This window comes from Cryphonectria parasitica (genome assembly GCF_011745365.1).
Source record: "Cryphonectria parasitica EP155 unplaced genomic scaffold M406scaffold_2, whole genome shotgun sequence".
Classification (NCBI taxonomy): domain Eukaryota; kingdom Fungi; phylum Ascomycota; class Sordariomycetes; order Diaporthales; family Cryphonectriaceae; genus Cryphonectria; species Cryphonectria parasitica.
In genome coordinates this window covers 1,857,556-1,878,034 of record NW_024468910.1, presented here as the reverse complement: position 1 = coordinate 1,878,034, position 20,479 = coordinate 1,857,556, and the positions used below count along the sequence as shown (strand labels likewise).

Genomic DNA, 20,479 nt, shown 5'->3' with positions numbered 1-20,479 from the left:
ACCCTTGCTTACGTAATCTCAGTTGGTCCGTCCACGTGTTGGGCTGTAATGTTGGGTTCTTTGTTGGCAGGGCCTGTTTCGTAACCCGCATGTCGGGTGGGTCATAACAATAAACGACTTCATTGAGGAGAGATTCGACGAATTTGGCATCGATCTTGTCCTTAGAACCGAGATGGAGGAGTACGTGGACGACGCTTTGGGGGCTGCTGAAAGCGATCTCCGGGAAAGGCTGGAGGGTGGCACATTAAGGGTGATTTTTGATGACTAGCAAGGAAATGAGACTGCCGATACTAGCCTTGCATGGACTTGACTTTCGTTAAACCCGTGGGTGCGCTAGCTACTCCATTCCTCCGTAACAAGTGCCAAAAATCTTTTCATACAGGTCACAAAAACAAGCCAAAGGCCACGGAACGGATCTAACTGATCCAGTTGGACAGATTCAGGAATGAGTTGCTTGGAAAAACTAGACACGAAGTACAAGCAGCAAACACGTGTTTACACTGGAAACATATTTCTCCTTGAGCCCCAGCCTTTCTCGTTTCCTACAGTATGGATGAATGTATCAAAGAATCACCATGTTCTGAGGGTCGGTATGGCGGCGAAGGATCATCTTCCCCTTCATTATTATTGGCCCCAAAACCCCCTTGCCCTCCGGAGCCTGAACCACTTGAACCGGGACCTCGGTGAGGAGGAACATCTCCGCCAGGTGCGAGACTTCCTGAGAGATGAGGCGGCGAGCTGAGGTGTCACAATTTGGGAATCAGCACAGGTCTTGGTGTAGATGTCGTAGAATCCTAGTACTCTGCCGTGTATCAAGATGCAGAGAGACGGAGGTACATACATGTAGATAGCGCAGATACATGAAAGATACCTTGACATTGAAATTCAATACTGATGTGCGAACAAACCTTCTTCAGGGCCCGCTGTAAACGCCGTTCAGGCTTTGTGGGCTAGCATAGCCCCCCCGCTGTGGGGCTGTACTGCACTAGGCTCAATGCTTCAACGGTACTTGCTTGTACTGTACAAGGTCCCATCCATGTCACGGCGACACCCCACCCCACCCCAGCATAAAACACCATAAGTATCCGCTGTCGCCCTCCCTCCTCCCAACTTTCTCACCTGCTCGCTCCTCAGAGCTACCAGCCCACGCGCACGCTGCCGGCAAACAAGGACAAAACCGTCCAACGACCGTAAAAACCCGAGGATGCAGCTATGGACGCGAAAACTTCAATCAGGCAGCTCTTGGCCCTGGATGACGCCGCCCTCGCCCAACACAATGACACAGCACCGTGATGCCCGAGGCCGGATTGACATCACGCACATCAAGGACTGGGACGAGGCCTCCGAGGCTGGCCAGATACAGCTCTTGGAAAGATTCCGGTAACCCCCCGCTCCGCCAGATAATTTATAGCAGTGGTTACAGTATCTCTTCCGGGAATCAGGCCACATGTGTTCATCCGTGCCCTTGAAGAAAGGCTGGTATACCTGTGGAGGACATGATACATCCGTGCCCGGTCGGAGATGCTAGAATATGGTACCTGAGCCCTCTCACAGTACGAGACTGAGCACAGCGCAGCAGCTGAAGCTAGGGCAAGGGCATCACGGAAGCTGAGCTCCATAAAAACTTGGTCCCTCACAGGGGTGTATGCTGCCAATAGAAATAATATCAATGACATAATGATTATGGGGTATACAATTCGATATTGTTACTACCCAATATAACAATGAGGATTAATATATTTTGCAGAAGAAATTTGGTGAGGTTCGCGAAGGTTGTAATAGCAGGGTGGCGAAAGTGAACCTCTGAGCGGCTTTAGTCAATAATGCCTAAAACTAGAAACAGGTATGGCAAGTCTCTTCTTGATATGAAGAGGGTGATATTCGCCATGTTAATAGCGATGATAGGGAAATAAGTACTCTTTAGACTATTACATATTTTATTTGCAGTGTAATATCATTCCTTGCTATTCTTATCTCTATAGGGTAACTGGAGAGAGATACTTGAAAGCTTAGAAATATTATTATATCGTAATATCTAGTACTGTTAGCAGTGTTGGCAGTGTTATCAGTGTTGGCAGTGTTGGCAGTGTTGGCAGTATTAGCAGCGGGATGGCAACCTACCAGATACCAAGATCCAAAAAAAAAAAAAGAGAAAAAAAAAGACACCCATCCCCCGCCCTGCCCCGGTTTCCCCACCCCCGCTCGCGAGCCCGCAAGACTCCTGTCGCCGGCTGCACCCGACCCTGTCAGGATAACCGGTACACAGGCCTCGCAAGTCTGTTCTATCCAACAGCAGCGGCAACAAGACCCCAGGTCTAACAGAACACATACAGCCATCACATCCATCCATCCCCGCTCGCGGGCCCGCAAGACTCCTGTCGCCGGCTGCACCCGACCCTGTCAGGATAACCGGTACACAGGCCTTGCAAGTCTCCATTCTATGCAACAGCAGCAGCGACACAAGGACAGGGAGGGCTAAAGAAACGTGACCAGCTGCACCCGACCCTGTCAGGATAACTAGCATACGCTGCCCGCCCGCCCCGCCCCGCCCCGCCCAGACGCTGACCTGCATGTAGAGAGAGACGCCGCCAGCTGCACCCGACCCTGTCAGGATAACCGGTACGCGACAACTCTACAACGCCCTCCCAAGGTCTGTGCTAATCTGCCTGTTCAACTTTTGCCCTATACCCCCTCCCCCCCCTCTTCCCAAGCCATATTCTGTCAGGAATGCTACTATCTCATTAAGATGCTTGCTATCAGCAAACTGCCCCTTGGTATCGGCTGTTGCTCGGGTTTTGATGCCGGCGGGACTGCCCGAGCTCCCGGCCTGGCCTGGCCATCGTCTGCACCTGTGTTTCGGCGCGGCCGTGCTGTCCGAGCTGCAGGAGCTGCGCATCCGCACCCGAGAGCTGCCGGCGCCGCGCGCGGGTGATCCGGGCTGCGGGCGCTGTCGGGAGGAGGGGGGGGGGAGGCTGCACGCGCCGCTGTGGGCTCTCTCGGGGGGCAGCAGGCCTCGCCCGGCTGCTCTGTTGTCTCGTGAGGGTGCTGCGGTCCCTCTTGCTGCTGGCGGCGTCTGCAGCTGTCGTCCTCTCCTCCTCCTCCTCCTCCTCCCGGGCGACCACCTTCCTCTTCTTGGCCTCTGGTCCGTCCGGCACCGGCTGGGGGGCCTCACAGGCCGTGTCGGGTCGCCTTTTCCTCTTACTACCAGACGCTGTACCAGCCGGCGGCTGCGGCTGGGGCTGGGGCTGGGGCTGTATCTCCTTCCCCATCATCATCCTCCGCCTCTTCTGGGGGCCTGGTTGTCCCGCAGGGGCGGTGGCGGGCGGCGGCGGCGGCGCAGCGTGGTCGTCCCCCTCCTCTGAACCCCTCTTGCGCTTGTAACCCCTTGTCCCTCCGGTCTCGGCCGCCGGCGGCTGGGGCGCTGTCTCCTTCCCCGTCGTTATCCTCCGCCTCTTCCTCTTCTGGGGGCCTGGTTGTTCCTCGGATATCGCGAGCGGTGGCGCCTTATCATCGCCGTCCCCCTCCTCTTCTGAACCCCTCTTGCGCTTATGCTCCAGTATCCCCCCTCTGTTGTGGGCAGGCGGCGGCGGCGGCTGGTCGGGAGCGGCGTCCTCCTCGGCAGGCTGGCTGTTCGCTAGCACGGGGGACGGCGATCTGTCGTAGGGAGCAAAAGGGCCGCTGGACCACAGCCGCTCACGGGGGTCAACCTCGCTCAGGGATTTGCCCAAGATTTCGAAGGGGATTTGGGGGTATACAGCGGGGTTCATGAGATCGTTTATCGTTGCAAGCCCTGCGTCAACCAGTATATCTTGTTCGACCAGCTTGACCTCGTGGGCCATGTCTTCATCGTCCAGATCACTCTCGCTCTGGGGTGACGGTATCCGTGCTTCCTTCCTTGCATAGTAGTCGTTGACAAAATTCCGACGCCATTCGTCTCGGCTATTTTTCCACCTCTCGTCGTACTCGTCCTCCGTCTCGTCTGGGCGTTTGGGAGAACAAAACCCCTCCGACATGATGGCGGTTGTGTGTATGTGTGTGTGTGTGTGTGTATATGTGTATGTGTGTGGTGTGGATGCAGTGGATGCAAATGTGATGATGTTGATGCAACTTGATGATGTTGATGCAACTTGATGATGTTGATGCAACTTGATGATGTTGATGTGAATTTGATGATGTTGATGGGAATGGGATGATGTTGTTGTCGGGAAGAGGATGCGTGGATGCGTGGTGTTGTGGGGAGGTTATCAGAAGAGGGGGCTGATGGCCTACTGCTGCCTAAAGAGTGGGCCACTGCACCCCGCTTCAAAACAATGCGCTGGTGATAAGCTGGCTGATGTTCTTCTGGTTACGCCAGCCTGCGCTCGCATTTTCCCATGAACATTGTCAACATTGGTTATTATCAACACTGTTTATTATTATCATAGCCATTATCATCATCATTATCATCAAAACTACCATGTCTTTACCCCCCCCTCGCTTCGCAACGCTGACCCCGGAGAACAAGGCAGCCCAGAAATGCCTGGCGTCCCTCGTCGACAGCCAGCCTCCCGAGTCTCCTGTCCATCTCGTCGCTGTCGCCCAGGCCGATAGCCCTACAAAGCCCACCGACCGCGCTGCCCAGTCTAAATACCAGCTTGTGCTCTCGTTCGACGCCCGAGGTTCCAGCTTGGATCGTGGCTGGGTGGTCGGGAAGCTGAAACAGAGCAGTAAGATCAACCTGCCCATCTGCTCATCCAGGTCGCGTCACCTGAAAGGATGGAAGATCTGCAAGCTCTCGATCCATCCGCAGTCCGGAGCCTTGTTGTTGTGGAACGCTAGCCAGCACCACTCGATTGTATACCTGCAGGCCAACGGTAGCCAAGATGTTGAGCTGCAGTATAATGACGGATATGTTCTTCATAAGAACACCAACCGCCTCCGCATTGGCCCGCTGGACTTTGTGCTCGAGTTCTCGGTTAGGGACGAGATAACCTATTCGACCCATCTCGAGAACTATATGCGGAGGCAGTATCAGGGCTGGGATCACCACCGCCGTGTTCAGGAGTACGGCTGTCTCGACGTATTGCCCAGGCCAACACAGCTCGATATGGGGAATATCATTCTTCATCATATCATCTCTAAGGGGGCCTTTGGCGCAGTCCGAGCTGGTATCGAGAACCCTCGTGGTGCGAGCATGGCCACCCGTTCCCCTGTTCGCAGGCTGTATTCGAGGATGTGCACCTCCTGATGCCGTATGCGCCCTTCACGTTTGCCAGTGCGCCGTGGCACGAGATCGATCTGCCTACGAGGCTGGTTCTGTATCGCCAGGTGCTCGAGGGCCTCAAGAACCTGCACGGCATGGGCATTATGCACCGCGACATCAGCCCTCAGAATCTGCTGATCTTCTCATGCCGGGCTCCTTCCGCCTCCGCAGCTGCTATCTGCGACTTCGGCAAGGCTAAGAAGGCTCTCTGGGGCACCAAGGCGGCCCTCGGGCCCCTGAGCTTCACGGCACCAGAAGTCGGGCATCAGGAAAAATATACGAACGCCATCGACATCTTCAGCCTGGGCCTCTCCATAGTAGCCACCTTCCTGCCGTGGGTCGGCGCAAGAGCTCTGTCCAGGGATCACCACACAAGGGTCCTCGAGAGCCTTGCCGCCGGCCTCCAGGGGCGGATCCCCGACAGCCTCAAGGCCCTCCTCCGCTCTATGGTCGCATGGGAGCCCTCGGGCCGCCCGACGGCCGAGGAAGCTCTGGCCGACCCGGCGGCCTGGGAACAGACCGCGGTGGCGGAGGAGCCTGTCCTGGAGGACGAGCAGCACCAGAGCAGCAGCGGGGAGACGTCCAGGGCGAGACGGGGACGGCGGTCGGGCGGCCCTTCCATCACGAGCTCACACGACATGAACAGGAAGAGGGCGCATGAGTCTTCCCCCCAGCCGGCCATGGCCGGAGCAAGTCAGTCAGGTGCGAACAAGAAGAAAAAGGGGATGATGCCGACATCTCAACCGTCTGGCCAGGAGGGCGTCACGGTACAGGAACCAGAAACAGCGTTCCACACAAGTTAAGCGGAATCAAGTCGCTTGACAAGTGAAGTTGACGGTTTCGAGGTGCTGTTCAAGCTAAATAAGCGGCATATTTAAGCAAGTGGCTTGCAAGCGAACAAGTTGCCCAAGTCCTGTTGTGGATCCTTATAGGCTCAGTTTACCCCACTTTTTTTTCAATATTTTGCTTCATTTTTATAGGAATGTTTCAACCCTAACCCTAAGTTGACATAACGAAAAATCATTTTGCTGAGATAAGCGGATTTTTGTGCTTATATAATCATTTTGAGAGGTGGGTCTAAGCCTAAGGAGGTAAAGCGCTTTTAGAATCAAGCGAAACAAGTGGTGAAGCATTGCAAGACAAGCAAGCGGCCAAAATTGCTAGCAAGTCAAGTGGTAGGCTACCACTTGACTTGACTTGACTTGCGTGGAACGCTGTCAGCAGCATTGGCCGCAGCATCCTATATTGCTATATGCATAAGCGCTGGTTCGAGGGTGTGAATGCCATTCTCCGTTGTGTCTCCAGGCGAGGCGATATGGGCGCAGACCCAGTGGTCGAGAGGGTGGTCTGGTTTTTGAAGGTGCAGGTGCGCGACTGTGTCAGCAGATATCGGCGGCAGGTATGAGCAGGCGCTGCGGCGAGGAGCCTACGAAGACTGGGTCGGGGGGGGGGGGCGGGGGGCGCATACTGGTGTCCTCAGAAGCCTTCGCCTGAAAGGCGCGCAGACGGCCCGGGCAGAAAGACATTGCGGCCTACTGTCGGCGGCCACCTGGAGTTCTGCGCCGGGAGGAAGGTGCAGAGTATCGCTTCTGGTGATGGCCAGGCACGTAAGGTCTGTCGACGACGCCGCCGCGCGATGCGGCCGGCTGGCTGGTCTACTGGCTTGCTGGCAGGAGGAAGACGCAGCTGCCTGTTGATTGATGAAGCAAAAGGCCAAAAGGCTGGATGAGAGGCCGTTGAGGACAGGCAGGGCGCGCAGGCATGAGGGAGGTCTATAGACGAGAGAGCATGGGTAAGCAGGGGGGCGGAGAGACAGAAAGAGCTGGAGGGCGCCGGGAGCTTGGGTGCCCTGAGAACCTCTCATATCAGCGCTCGTGCAGCTTTTCCGAAGCCCGGAAGCGGTCTATGCAAGGACGGATATCACGCAGATGGAAAGACGATAGATAGTGGAGATGAATTGATGCCCTGGGCATTCTTGTCCGCTAGAAGAGAAGCCTCGCAGGGGGAGAAGAGTTTATCTTGCGCTTGCATACTGGCTCTTAAGAGCCTCCGTTAACTATCCGCTCTTACGGCAGGGTCAAAGCGAAGAGACAGTTGTCTAGAGAGCCAGATGCTGAACAGCATCTTCCTCGCCGTCGCCCTGATCGTTGCCCTTATCCTCACCCTTGTCCTCGTCCTTATTATCATCCCTGTTCTTGTCCTCCTCCCTCTTCGCCGCAGCTGCATCCCTCAGCGCCGCAATCTCCGCCAGACAATGAGAATAGAGGAGAGTGAGAATCTTATCATAAGCCTCTTCGCTTATCTCATCGCATCCTAAGAAGGCGACATAGTGAACCACTTCAGCCACTGCTTGCCATTTCCTATTAGCATAAATAATTCATGCCAAGATAACGAATATACGTATAAGAGATAAAGACAAATGTAGCATCTTCTGGAGACGCATTGGCAACCACCTCGTTCAGATCTCGAGTAACTGCCAGGTGATTCGGATAGCAGCGGGCTGGGCGCAAAAAAAAATTAGCTTCAGTGCCCCGGTATAGAGAGGCTGGTAGGGATCGGCGAGAGGGCCGGCGGCAATTCTCACCTTGAAGCTTGTTGAACATGCGCTGGGCGCCCTGGCCACCAATATCGGCAGCATGGAAAGCATTCTCCTAGATTGCCTTGTGCGCAGACGCTAGTGTAGCGGCGCGGACGCCATACTCGCTCATATTTCTAGGGTTGGCACTGTGGTCGCGGTCCCAGATCTCGAAAGAGGGTGCGTGACTGTGTGAGCAGATCTCGGTGGCAGGCATGCGCAGGCGCTGTGGAGGGAAGCATATAAACAGCAGGGAGGGGAGCTATGGGAAGAGAGAGCATACAGGCGTTCTCCTAAGCCTACACCCGCATGTTGTACAGACAGGCCAAGCAGAAAGATATTGCCGCGGCCTGCTATCAGCAGTCTCTGGGCGTGCCGAGCAGGGAGAAAAAAGGTGGAGAACATCGCTTTCGGTGATGGCCAGGAGGTCTGGGTGGGAGGTCGGCAGACAAGAGAGCTTTGGCGAGAAGGATGCGAGAGGAAGGAACGTGGACGCGGTGCTGGCGAGGGGCCGAAAGCCGACAGATGAGCTGGTGCGGGGGCAGAAGGTTCGAGAATCGAAAGGAGGGGAGGGCGCGTAGAGAGAGAGAGAGGTGTGAAGGCAGCGGTGGTTGTGGAAGCAGCAAGAAAGCACGCGTCGCGCTCGTCCTCTCACGTGTTTCCCTCGGCAGGCCTCCTTGCTGCAGATGCTCACATACACCACGCGGGCACCTTCGGTGTGCGCAGCCAGGCGCTGGAAGGAGGGAGCAGGAAAAAAAAAGCTTGGGCTGCGGCGTCCCATGCCGGCAAGGATGCCCGCTGCACATGATTGCGTGAGTGAGACGGCAGGCAGCCCCCTCACCTCTCCTGCGGCGTAGCCTAGGCAGGTGTCAACCCAAGTCTCTTTGAGGCATCGACCTCAGAAGTCGTGAGAAACCTTGGAAGCGAATGTCTGAATTGCTATATACTTACTCAGAGCATGCAGGGCCAAGTCTGCGAGGCAAGGAGCATACCATTCGCGACGCTCCGGCCTGGCAATGCCCCGACGCCATGTCTCATCAACAAGGAGGACGGAATCGCCTACCTCTTATCGCTTCCGCCGCTGCCCAACGGCTCGGTTGATTCGCCTGCTCCATTAGGCAAATAGCGTGTGGGTGCCGGGCCATCGCCATCTCTGCCCAAAACACAGACATGTTGTTCCAAAGTCGACATTCTTCTCTGTCCGCCGGGCAGCTCACATAGCTCGAAACATGCACGCAAATCCATCAAGAGCATCCACGCCATATTACTATTTCATCCCGAATCTGAGTCGCTCCTCCTGCGCAATGTCTGTTCTCTGCCTATCATCTACGAGAGTGGGGATGTCAACGGCGATGATCTCACGTTGAGAGGCGGTGGTCCGGACTCAAGTTGTGTGCTTTTGAGGCAGAGCAATCATCTTCACTTTGGGGAATACAACTTCATTCTCGAATTCAACCTGCAGTCCCAAGATTACAACACCTTTACCGCGGAGCGGAATCGCTTGTGTCAGATCCGCCCAGCGACGCGCCTAGGCCCGGTTCCAAATGAGCAGCACTTCACACTCTGGGACGTGAGGGTGCATGGCGAAATATCGAATCGGCTACCCGAGTCTGTGCATTATGGGATCCAGCTCCATTCTGGGCGACCTGTAGCCGTGAAGAGGATTGTCTACAAGGTAGGTCGGGAAACAGGGCGTCGCGCGAGGGCTGAGCTGCAGGTAGCGTCAACAAGTTGTGGAACAAGCGACGGCGTGCTCGGCATGATCACGAGTTGGTGCGAGCATGGAGAATCTCCGCCGTGTTGGATCGAAAAAGAAATGGACTGGCTGGTAAGCCTCAAGAGGGAAGTGAAGACGTGTTCTACAGCATGCCGCTCGCCGAGTCTGACTTCGAGGACATGACTATCCGCACAGTGGCGCAAGCTGGGAGACAGCACTCGCCTTGGTTATCTTCATCAAACGTTGTCGGGACTGAACAAGATCCACAGTAGAGGATTCATTCATGGCAGAATTCGACCAAAGTCACTCATGATTGTGTCAGATCCTGGACATTGCCCTTCAACCAGGGCAGCGATAACTTCTGCCATCTGGCACTCGCAACTACGGCCTACCGGATCACACAGGATATTGGGTCGCCCCCTGAGGTCTGGACCAGCTCCAAGGAGACGTGTTACTCAAGCAAGGCAGACGTATGGGCCCTAGCAGCCTCGTGGCTCCGCGCATTTTTAATCCCTCCGGCTGGTCTCGTCAGGGTGAACGAGGGCTTTCACCACGGCATTGTCAGATCTTTGGAGGAAAGGTGCCGCCTACAGCGTATATACGAGCCTTTACATAGCCTGCTACTTGTCGATGCTGGCGTGGGAACCTGATAATCGACCAAGCGCTGAAGAAGCCCTGCAGCACACAGCCTGGGAGCCTCTACGGAGGAGGGAACAGCAAAGGGATGACTGCAGGAGACGGCAGAGGGAGGAGGAGGTGATGCGAGGACCTGCAGACGGAGCCAAGAAGGTCAGGTTGCTCTCGCCTGAGAAGGAGTGAGTCCAGATCAACAAACAAGTTTGTTACGCTGTGACCCAACACTACGGCAGACTGGATGAATCATCTAAACTCAATTTCAGGGGGCCGTCCGACGGCGATGGAGGCTGTCTTTCCACAATCTTGTTCCCGACAACTTCCTACCTAGGTAGTCTCACCGAATCCCCAATCTAATCAAGACTTCCTCTCCGTCCATTAGATCCAAACTTCGCAGCGGGACAGGCACAACCAACTTTGCTAATAAAACCATACCGAGATCCTGAACATGGGGGATTAATACTGTCGGGAAAACGACCCTAACCTTGACCTATTTTGGGCGTATAAAACACTCTTTCTAAGCGCTTTTTTATTTGTTCATTTTCCTAAAAAGTAATCCAATTCACTCATCCAATGCTCACAGAAAGACTGTTTTTCCTTGCAGGATTCCATAATGATGATGTAAGGTCACAGCATGTGAGGACGCTGTTGCCTGGCGCTAGATCAGAAATGGGAGCGACGACTTCTCGCCCAAGAAAAAATAACACAAACCAAGAGACCCACATCACCTACCCTCAATCACATTGTTACAGTAATACCACGCGTCCCCTATCACCAAAATACGATATGCACAACAACATTCATCGCGTCTCAGCCAACACGCACCTCGTGTCCTCTCCTCGGTCCTGTCTAGAGGCAAGAGTCCGAGCTCAGACCAAGCCACGCAGAGGAGGGGGGGAGTGAGCTAGGGGAAGCAACCGACCCATCAACTGCGGGATCCGAAGCGACCAGGAATTGCCGATGCTGAATTAATTCCCTATTACGGAGATGGGATATATTACTTAGGAGGGCACGTATACGCATGTGATATATGTGAAGGCGCATAGTGAAAGGGCCTTGTAATATAGAGATTATTGCTGGAGAAGTATTCTAGGGGCATCTAGGAGGAAGTAAGAGGATGGTATGCACATGCCTATAAGTGCTATTTACAGTAAAAAGCTTGGAGCTAGGTATTGTCATGGTTGTACTTTTCTTAGATGAATTATATCTTTAAGCTCGGGAGGTGCCACCTGGGCAGTTGTGCATTTCGACCGTCCAGTAAATCAGAATAGCCAAAAGGTGGGACGACCACTCACTAACAATTTCCCCGTAAATATTGGTCAGAAAATGATGAGGCCGTGACGAGCTTTCCCTCTCACAGCCCGGCGAGGCAGACATCGGCAAGCGCCTAGACTTCTTTTGACAGCCAAGACATGACGCACGGCGCGTTTGAAATCAGTGCATCCAACCATGCCTGCGGACTGTCGCGGTTGTCGGCCTTGAGCGCTGTGTCGACCAAGGAACGTCCGTCCAGGCGCAGGTTACGAACAGCCTCGGTCAGTTCGTTGCCTTGGCACACCTCCGGCGCGAATCGGACTTTCTTGTTTGGCTTATTTTCCTCGAGGTAATGGATACCCCAGCGATGTGCAATCTTTGCGTTCTGGTCTGCTTTTGATCTCTGCAGTTCTTGTTCCTTGCTTCGCATGGCCTGTTGTGTATAGCCCCCGCCGGTCACGCTGTAATGCTCTACTGAAGCCCGACTTCGATCTGAAGCGTTGACCTCCACGTATCGCGACCTACGACGGGGCCGCCTTGATCACAGCGCCGACGAGAGGAAATTGTTACGTTCGTAGCCATGATGACGACTGAGGACGCGAAGCAGCCTTGACTCCTACCTGGTTCCTGCGTAGGGATCAGCCGCCTTAAAAGTGTACGTTGAAGGCTTACCTAACTATCCAGTTCCGGATTTGCCTTCGTTCTACGTAACGCAACACTCCGTTTACTTATAAACAGAATAAGGATTGCTGGTTCCTGTTTTCGACAAACGAAAGCCGGTGAGCAGGCAACGGAGAACCTTCCAAGATTGTGAAATATGGTATGATAAGGCTGTTTACATTAATTAGGTAAGAACTTAGGTAACTACCCGGGCCACGCCCGGTCTCACACGTGACCCCGGCCCCCGTCTCCGATAGTGAAGAGAGCAGCGTTTCCTACCTAGGTAGATTTCTATAGCGCTAGACTTGCTATGGAGGAAAGTAGAATGCTAAATGGACACACAATGATAACGCATGCTACGTTGTAAAGTGCAAAGCGTTGTATTAGACGTATACCAAGTAGCTATTGAACAAGGATAGCAGTCTGCTACGCTCCTACCACATCTCTGGATCTTTCACGTTCCTGGCTGCCACATTCTGAATCATTTCCTTTATATCCGCACCGAAGCGCTTCTGAAGATCTGCCAATGAAGCCCACTTGAAGCGGGGCAGGTCGCGTCCACCTCGGCCGGGGTGAGGGTAGACATCGCGGTACATCTCCTGAAGTCTCTCTTTTTGGCCGCAGACAGCTTGCAGGGAGCTCGTTAGCGGAAGCCGCTTCCAGTTTGCAGGTATGAGGATCGCGGGGGTGGGGTTACGGTTTTAGGGGTAGCGCGAGGGCGGCCTGAGGCAGCAGCGGTCGCGTAAATCAGGCTGATCTGGCAGGCGGGAGGTGACCGTCACCCACGTCACCCGGGCCTGTGGTAACTCGTATGCAATCGGAGTTAAAGTATATATTGCATAATCTGTGTGCTCCTTCAGCTGCCACCACCCTGGATATTGTCTTGCCTCCTTGAAAACAACAAACGTAGGCTCGATGTTCACTACCACCACCACCACCACACCTCCATCCACCACTACTGTTACTACCACCTCCTCTGCTGCTATCATCATGGCAGACCAGCAGAATTACATCAAAGATCATCCGATCGGAAAGGGTCTCGATGATTTTCACACCATGTTCAACTCGATCTGCGACAAGGCAGGCATCTGTACACTGGACGCGCTGGAGCGGCTGGGACGAGAAGGCAAGCAGACCAGTTCTTGGCTTGAAATGCCTCTTCTAATACACGAACAGATATGCAAGATCTCATATTAACTCTTATTCTCAAACTCCGGCTGCTGCCCGTTGCTCGTCTTCTACCTTCCGGGTCAGGCCATGGCATCCTTCGAACCGATTTGATCCGACTGAACTCGGCAGTCAACTCCGATACTTTCGATTTCGATAGCATAAAGCCCCTCCTCTGCTCTATCCTCGAACGCGACTCTGATGAGCGCATCTGGGAACACATCTACTGCCTGATAGCCGATATCCCGTCGCTGCAGCAACCCCCCCCCCCCCAGCCGCAGCGCACCCCGCCGCCGAGACAACCGATTGCAACCTTCCTTGAGCAAACCCCATGGATCTACACCACGAGCGGCATAATGAACTCGTCCGAGAAGCGCGAAGAGGTGGACAGGATCCTTAAGCTGGAGCTTGGTCCTCTCTATGTCGATGTTCCTTCCTTTAGCGAGACATACTTCGGACAGGTAGCTGGCCTGGAGGCAGGGTCCAAGGCTGTCTTCAAGAAGTGCGTGGAGGGCAGCAACCCGCTCTTTGGCTCCCAAGGGTGGCGCGGCTGGCCAGCAGTCACATCAGAGAAGAATGTGGTGTGCTGGTTCCACAACCTATTCCCCAAGCTGGAGGCATTTGCAAAAGACTACAGTGCTGCGCTGGCATCCACACCCGCAACTGCGCCAACACCTCGTCGAAAGCTGCTGGCACAACCTAATACGCCACTCCCAGGCTCTGCGGGAAAACGCAGCATGGATATCGGCTTTGTGAAGGACGACCTTATAGCAGCAGCAGCAGGCGATTTCAGATATCGATGGTCGCACGTCCTCGTGCCGGGCGAGCTGAAGATGGGTCCGTCTGACGATATACCCTCGATCGCGTGGATAAGCATTGCAACATACGCAAGGGAGGTGCTCTCTGCCTGCAACACTCGCCGCTTTGTTCTGTGCTTTACTCTCTGTGGCTCCCTTATGAGGCTTTGGGAGTTTGATCGGCTTGGGGGCATTGCGTCCAAACAGTTCGATATTAATAAGGACGGGCTGCAGTTCGTGCATACAATGCTCGGCTTCCTATGGATGAGCTCGGAGGAGCTCGGTTTCGATCCGACCTTCAAGAGGATGCCTAGCGGCCAGCAATTTATCGAAATCAGCCGGAACGGCGCTAGCGAGCGCCTCATGATCGACGGAGCAATGATACGCCAGCACTGTATAGCTGGCCGGGCAACAACCTGCTGGAGAGCCTACCCTGAAGACGATCCTCAGATAAGACTTGTTATCAAGGACTCGTGGCAATTCCCGGAGCGGGATGTGGAAGGCGATCTGCTCCGCAAGGCGACTGATAACAAGGTTATCAATGTGGCCCGGTATTATCATCACGAAACTGTCCAGGTGGGCGGTATCGATGATGATATTCAAAGCAGCGTGCGCAGGGGGCTGGATATCACAAAGGCTTCTAACTACAAGCCGGACTGGCTAGATATTGGGCTGCGCGCAGGAGTAACAAGTGTCTCCCAGAGAGGCCGAAGCAGCAATGTCGCCGGCATAGAGCCATGTTCCTCCCAGCCTCCCGGCTCCCCTTTACCTCCAAGAAGACAGTCAGCAGGCAGCAAACGACTGTCCAGCCAGGCTGGCAAATTCTTTATACCGTTCAGCCCACCGTCCAGCCAGGCCAGCCCATCTCGGTTACCAAGCGAGCGACGATCTAGCCAAGCTAACTCCGCCCTCGGCAGGCAGCTTTCCAGCCAGCCAGGCACACGTCTGCCCTCGACCAAACGGCCGGTCAGCTGTACCGACGCACCGATGCCACCCAGAAAACGATCCCGCCTATTGCAGAACCCTAGCGAGGCTAGCATCACTACCCTGTTAAACCGGGAACATAGGCGTACTATTGTCCGTGACTACGGGCAGCCCATCTACAAGGCAAGCTCCCGGGCGAGCCTGCTCGCTGGACTGGAGGGCTGTCTTGCGGGACATGAGTCTCTGTACCGAGCAGGACTTCTGCATAGAGACATCTCGATCAATAATCTTATCATTAACGAGGATCCTAGCAATCTATCCTGGCAGTCATTCCTGATTGATCTGGACCTCGCTATCGAGATAAAGCGAGATAGTGCGTCAGGCGCGAAAAGCATAACCGGAACCAGGGCTTTTATGGCTGTAGGAGCACTCATGGGTGAGCAGCATTCTTTTATGCACGACATAGAGTCCTTCTTTTGGGTTCTCTTTTGGATCTGCATTCACTACGAGGGCCCGGGCAAGGAGAGAACTGTTCCCGAGTTTGATAAGTGGAACTACATGGATACGAATACGCTGCTCAAGGTCAAAATTGGTGAGGTCAACAGCAGTATATTCGCGCAGACAGCTGCACAGAACTTTACCGATTATTATCGGCCACTGATCCCACTTGCAAACAGATTGCGGGAGGCGATCTTTCCTGGGGGTGATCGTTGGAAGTATGAGGATCCAGGGCTGTATGCCAAGGTACGGAAAGTCCTCGCAGAAGGCTGTACAGACCCAGACATTAAGTCACAGGGGGTAACTTCCTCCCCACTTCCGGCCACCCTGGCTGGCCACACCGCTTCACCCACCACCCCATAGTTTTGTAGCTTTTCTTCGTCAATTCTAATTCGAATAACTTCATGTTGTTACTGAACATTAATTCGACCCAGGTGAAGCCATATACCGAAGCGCAGCTAGCCGAGGCTATTGATGCTGTCTTAAAGGGCAAGTCTTAGCGATAGGCCTTAGAGGAATAGTGTAATGAGCACTGTAGTAATCCAAAGGATCCTGAGTACCGATTGGTTTATAGTAGGCAAGAGAGGTGAACTGATCAAACAACTTGTATACGGAAATGCACTGAGTAACTGATAGTGATAGCGACAGTGATGTCGAAAGCGATGCTGACATCGCAGGCAATGGCGGCGGCCACGCTGCCTTGCCTGCCGCTCGTAGAGGCATAACTGAACAAGAAGCACTGCGGTTTCACGCCCTCGGTAGGCCAGTGGACGTCGATATGGATCTGACGGCCTTGGCCTTCACGACGCCGGTTGTTGACTCGGAGCGCTACATTTATCTGGCACGGTTCATCGCCTATCATATCCTCTGCGCATGTCCACGCGTCCTGGCACCGACCTTGCTGTTGAATCCATCAGAACCAACATACGACTGGATGCCTAGGTATATCGCTGGAGACGAAGTCTTGAGCCATTTTCGGGACATACACAAAGAAAGGTTCTCTGACTTACCATCGTTGCTCGCAGAGCACGGACAAGAACGTGAGTGCCGCCATAGGGCCACTGAGACAGCATGCAGCTAACCGTTCCACGTAGTCAATGTCCCGCATCTGAACAAGTGGACCATTGCTGGCCACAATAGCGCTGTGCTGATGAGATATCATCGCGCCGTTACTGACTGGGACAACCTTGTAGAGCTGCAAGGGATGGAACAGCATCAGAGGGCCATAATAAGAACGATCAGATCAAGCTCCTTGCCCGAGAATACATGTACATTCCGCTGGCCTGATGCAGATGGGGAGCTGGTGGCAGTCTTGTGTGCTAAGCCGGATTGTCCTTTGCAAGCTTTCAGCAAGCATCCCTTACAGAGGGATCGAGCAATCACCCACTTTGAGAATCATGACCTCCATCTCCATAACAAATACCAGCTCATGCAGTTGTTTGCTTTTAGGAGTATATATATAAAAACAAAAATACTTATCTAAGGCTATGCTGACTGAAAGTTATAGTGATTGAGAACCGTCCGAAGGCAGATGTTGGTCCCTCGAAACCATCGGAGAAGTATACAGCCATTACCCTGCCGTTAAGAGTCCGCAGCCAGGTTCAATCAAACAAAAGCAGCGATGATAGATGCGAGACCCGCAATCCCGTATATTGCTTTTGTCGGAATGTCGAGCACGGGTTCATGATCGCATGTAACAACGAGCAGTATCAATACGAGTAGTTCCATGGCACCTGTATTAGGACGGAGTCTGAGTTCCGAGGGAAATGGTATTGTCCTGTCTGTACCAGTACAATGGCAGCGGAGGGGCGGCCTGTCACCCAGCAGAGCAAGACTTTACGGCCATAGATAGCCACCTAGAGCGAGGGCAGTAAAAGACGTAAAGAGGTTGCTCATTTGAGGAAAAGACGTTATGTAAAAGCTCCCGCAATGTCCAAGTGCATGTTGAAATGCGGCTGCCAAGTATTAGTCTCAGGTATAAACTGCGTGGCAAGTACCGGTAGGCAGGAACCCGTATGCATTACATAAGCCTGCTACCATTCTGTTCCTCCCGTACAAGCCGGGTGACGAAATCATGGACAGGGGCCTAAGGCGCTAAGGTGGCAGGGTGGTTGGGCGGCTATGGCTGGCAAGTGCACGCTGAGATTGGATCTCTTCTCCTGGTCTGCTGCATCTGACAGCCCACTCTCCGCGTCGCAATCGACAACATCATCAACATATTTGCAAGTCCATCAAGATTCTTGACGATGGTTACTTGCGGCAAGGAAGCGACCGCGCTATCCTTTGCCCCGTCTCCTCCCCTCAGTGCGAGCCCAAATGGCGGCGCGTCTGATCGCGACCTCGACGACACTCAGAAAGGACACGGTCCGCAACGATCACGATCAGATTCACCTCCTGCCTCGATTACCTCGTCACTCGCAGACGCCCAGCCGCACGCGCGATCCGTCACCTCCAGCTTCACATCAGACCTTCAGCACGAGCCCGCGAGGCCACTGCGAGCTCTCGCTCTTGGCAGCCACGGTGGTCAGCAAGAGGAGGAACGAATACAATCACGCGACGATCTGGAGAGAGCGTTCTCTCTGATCCAAGCGTCTCAGCGTGGATTGCTATCAGACAGTTCTGAGTCTCTTGATCGCGTTGCTCTTCAGATCTCTCCAAGTCGATATTTGGAGCTGCGCCAACGGCTGGAAGACCACGGTCTGCTCGAGTACTTTGATCACGGTGCATTGCGATACGATTGGAATCCTGATCGCGGGACTCTTGTCCTCCGGCTGATGGCCAGTCATCTGCATGAGCGCATGAAGCTGTGCATCTCCGACGAGATCAAGACGAGGCTGCGTGATCTAGCTGCGAGAGAAGGAGAGCTTGCGCGCCATGCCTCACATATTATTGCCTGCGGTCATGCATGGGTACAACTGCAAGGAAACAAGGGCCAAGGCAAGCGATCTCCAGACGGCCAGTTCTTATACATACAATCAGCCGCACCGCCCGCACTGCGACAGACTACAACGCCACAACTTGTGACAGAAGTTGGCTACAACCAGAAGGCTGAGGACCTGAAACAATGTGCAAAGGACTACTACGAATGCAGTGATGGGAAAATCAAGACAGTTCTTACCATCGACCTGCCCTATGCCGACGCCGCGGACCGCACTGCAGCGTTTTGTCTCTATCGTGGCCCAAATCGCATCTTCAAGAATGAAGCGTTCCGCGATGCTCAGGGCCGTACTACCGACTGCACATTGCCACTGCTCTTGTCCGATTTCATTCCAAACAATGTCCTCAGGCGACTCAGTCCCCAGGTTCGCGCCCAGGTCAAACAGAGCAACCTTGACTTACCAGCACGTCTGCTTTGCGAATTTTTGGAGGATAGCGAGCGCCTGCAAGCACAAGTGGACGCTGAAAAGAAGGAGCGGGACGCGCGACCGCCCAAGAAGCGGAAGGCTATGCATGTGCAATGGGATTCAGACGTCGAAAAGGCTGAGGACGAGGACAAGACGCACAGCAGTGACCCTAGCAGCAGCAGTGGTTCTGACAGCATGTATGATGATGGGGGTACGGCTTCGCGATCCAAGAGGCGCAGGATGGGCTTTTCAAATGATGCTGCTGCTGGCGCCATGCCGGAAAGGACACGCGCTGAGATAGAGCCTCTTGAGAGACGACGGACGCGATCTATATCACGCAGCAGAGCAGCGTCTACATGATGCACATCAACCCAGTCATCTTTATTCTCCAAATCATCCGACTTGCTCCAACCTCGGGTTCCTGAAACAGCCCTTAGCCTCTATTGTGATCCCACATACCATTGACGGCTTGGTCACATAAGCCTGGTCCAGCGGGTTCCGAGGGTTTGCCGGGCTTTCGAGCGTGTTTGTGATTGACTCGACAAGGGTTCTCAGCTGCACAGTCTCTGTAGCTGCTGGCTCCAGCAATCGACTGCTTGCGATTCTCTTGTTTGCTCAGCGACAAATGGTAAGGAAATCTCATTGGACGAGTGTGCACATGCTAACATTTCTTTTCAGGGATATAGGAAGTATTCGAGCTGTCGAGCTGTTCTGGTTGTGGGAACTTGCAGCGCAGTTCGGAACTAGCAAATCGCGTTGCATTATCTCATGTAAAAGCATGCGTGGCAGAAGCAGCCCTGCAGCCGTGGGCAGCAGCTAGGTATGTATGCAGCATAGTGCAGGCATGGCAAACGCTAACCCGCAAATCAGGCCAGGGGTTTTTTTTTTGATGTGGGGTCCCAAGCGACTATCCTGCGTGCCCGTTTGGCAAGGGGCGGCGTCACGGCAAGGCAGGCTTCCAGTCGGTCGGCGGCTAAATCAGGGCAACCTTCAGTTTGGCCAAGCCTACTCAAAAGCCCAAAACGCTTCTTGAATAGCGTTTTCAATAATGTAAAAAATATCAGAATAAAATGCTGACTCCGACGAAGAGATTCATACAAGAAAATCTCCATACACATTGTAGTGGAAGTTCTTGTGATGGAAAAATGGTAATGCATTGATTTTGGGGTTGGCTCGATTTGGCTGCCAACCAACTGGCTTCATATTTGTCGTATCAATGCAATCGTGGCCCACACATGCAAGATGTGGTACACTCAAATGGGAAGATCTGCAAGTGGCGTTCCCGCGTTATACTCTTGCTAGCCTCAAAAAGCCTATTGCATGCGCGCTCAGGCTTACGAAGGTATTAGAAGGTGTCTTGAAATCAGTCTAGGCGGGCCGGGCTTCGAAGCTTGAGTAGTAATGTTGTGGAGACTGTCGGAATGCCACCCTTTTGTCCAAGCACATCCTCACTCATAGCGACTGCTACTGGTTTTGTTGTGTCTCAAGAGAGAGTGTGGTACTTCGGCGTCTTCCGCAGCTTGGGTGGTCGGCTAGTCCAGATGTCGTCTAGCAGCTTTGGTGGGCTCAATGGGAGTACCCGATGATTTAATGTTCGCCTATTGTCATGATCCAGTTGGGGACTGCCGGCTTTGAAGCAACAGCCGCTAATTTAATGCATGTTTGGGC

General features: G+C 53.8%; 8 protein-coding genes across 8 annotated transcripts; 5 read left to right on the top strand and 3 right to left on the bottom strand.

Moving 5' to 3' along the window:
• Positions 1 to 2,756: 2,756 nt before the first annotated feature.
• M406DRAFT_71458 (uncharacterized protein) lies at positions 2,757 to 4,013 on the bottom strand (the record flags this gene model as incomplete). Its single annotated transcript, XM_040925454.1, has 1 exon — positions 2,757 to 4,013. One exon carries the CDS (start codon positions 4,011 to 4,013, stop codon positions 2,757 to 2,759), a length of 1,257 nt encoding a protein of 418 aa, XP_040779412.1.
• A 322-nt stretch (positions 4,014 to 4,335) lies between these two features.
• M406DRAFT_354899 (uncharacterized protein) lies at positions 4,336 to 5,048 on the top strand (the record flags this gene model as incomplete). Its single annotated transcript, XM_040923023.1, has 1 exon — positions 4,336 to 5,048. A coding segment is annotated over exon 1 (591 nt), but the record flags the coding sequence as incomplete, so codon positions are not given.
• A 559-nt stretch (positions 5,049 to 5,607) lies between these two features.
• Positions 5,608 to 6,275, top strand: M406DRAFT_102719 (uncharacterized protein). Its single transcript, XM_040915025.1, has one exon. The coding sequence runs from the start codon at positions 5,689 to 5,691 to the stop codon at positions 6,043 to 6,045; it is 357 nt and encodes a 118-aa protein (XP_040779410.1). The 5' UTR covers positions 5,608 to 5,688; the 3' UTR covers positions 6,046 to 6,275.
• Positions 6,276 to 7,340: 1,065 nt separating this feature from the next.
• Positions 7,341 to 7,845, bottom strand: M406DRAFT_71456 (uncharacterized protein; the record flags this gene model as incomplete). The annotated part of the gene is made up of 3 exons (XM_040925453.1): positions 7,341 to 7,602; positions 7,643 to 7,742; positions 7,827 to 7,845. 3 exons carry the CDS (start codon positions 7,843 to 7,845, stop codon positions 7,341 to 7,343), a joined length of 381 nt encoding a protein of 126 aa, XP_040779409.1.
• A 930-nt stretch (positions 7,846 to 8,775) lies between these two features.
• M406DRAFT_336913 (uncharacterized protein) lies at positions 8,776 to 10,353 on the top strand (the record flags this gene model as incomplete). The annotated part of the gene is made up of 5 exons (XM_040921197.1): positions 8,776 to 8,913; positions 8,944 to 9,645; positions 9,730 to 9,849; positions 9,939 to 10,056; positions 10,100 to 10,353. The coding sequence occupies 5 exons, from the start codon at positions 8,776 to 8,778 to the stop codon at positions 10,351 to 10,353; spliced, it is 1,332 nt and encodes a 443-aa protein (XP_040779408.1).
• A 1,201-nt stretch (positions 10,354 to 11,554) lies between these two features.
• On the bottom strand, positions 11,555 to 12,003 carry M406DRAFT_71454 (uncharacterized protein; the record flags this gene model as incomplete). Its single annotated transcript, XM_040925452.1, has 2 exons — positions 11,555 to 11,854; positions 11,947 to 12,003. The coding sequence occupies 2 exons, from the start codon at positions 12,001 to 12,003 to the stop codon at positions 11,555 to 11,557; spliced, it is 357 nt and encodes a 118-aa protein (XP_040779407.1).
• A 1,068-nt stretch (positions 12,004 to 13,071) lies between these two features.
• On the top strand, positions 13,072 to 15,830 carry M406DRAFT_250425 (uncharacterized protein; the record flags this gene model as incomplete). Its single annotated transcript, XM_040916694.1, has 4 exons — positions 13,072 to 13,219; positions 13,258 to 13,495; positions 13,547 to 14,848; positions 15,074 to 15,830. The coding sequence occupies 4 exons, from the start codon at positions 13,072 to 13,074 to the stop codon at positions 15,828 to 15,830; spliced, it is 2,445 nt and encodes an 814-aa protein (XP_040779406.1).
• Positions 15,831 to 17,713: 1,883 nt separating this feature from the next.
• Positions 17,714 to 19,201, top strand: M406DRAFT_349735 (uncharacterized protein; the record flags this gene model as incomplete). Its single annotated transcript, XM_040922497.1, has 2 exons — positions 17,714 to 19,022; positions 19,096 to 19,201. 2 exons carry the CDS (start codon positions 17,714 to 17,716, stop codon positions 19,110 to 19,112), a joined length of 1,326 nt encoding a protein of 441 aa, XP_040779405.1. The 3' UTR covers positions 19,113 to 19,201.
• Positions 19,202 to 20,479: the final 1,278 nt, after the last annotated feature.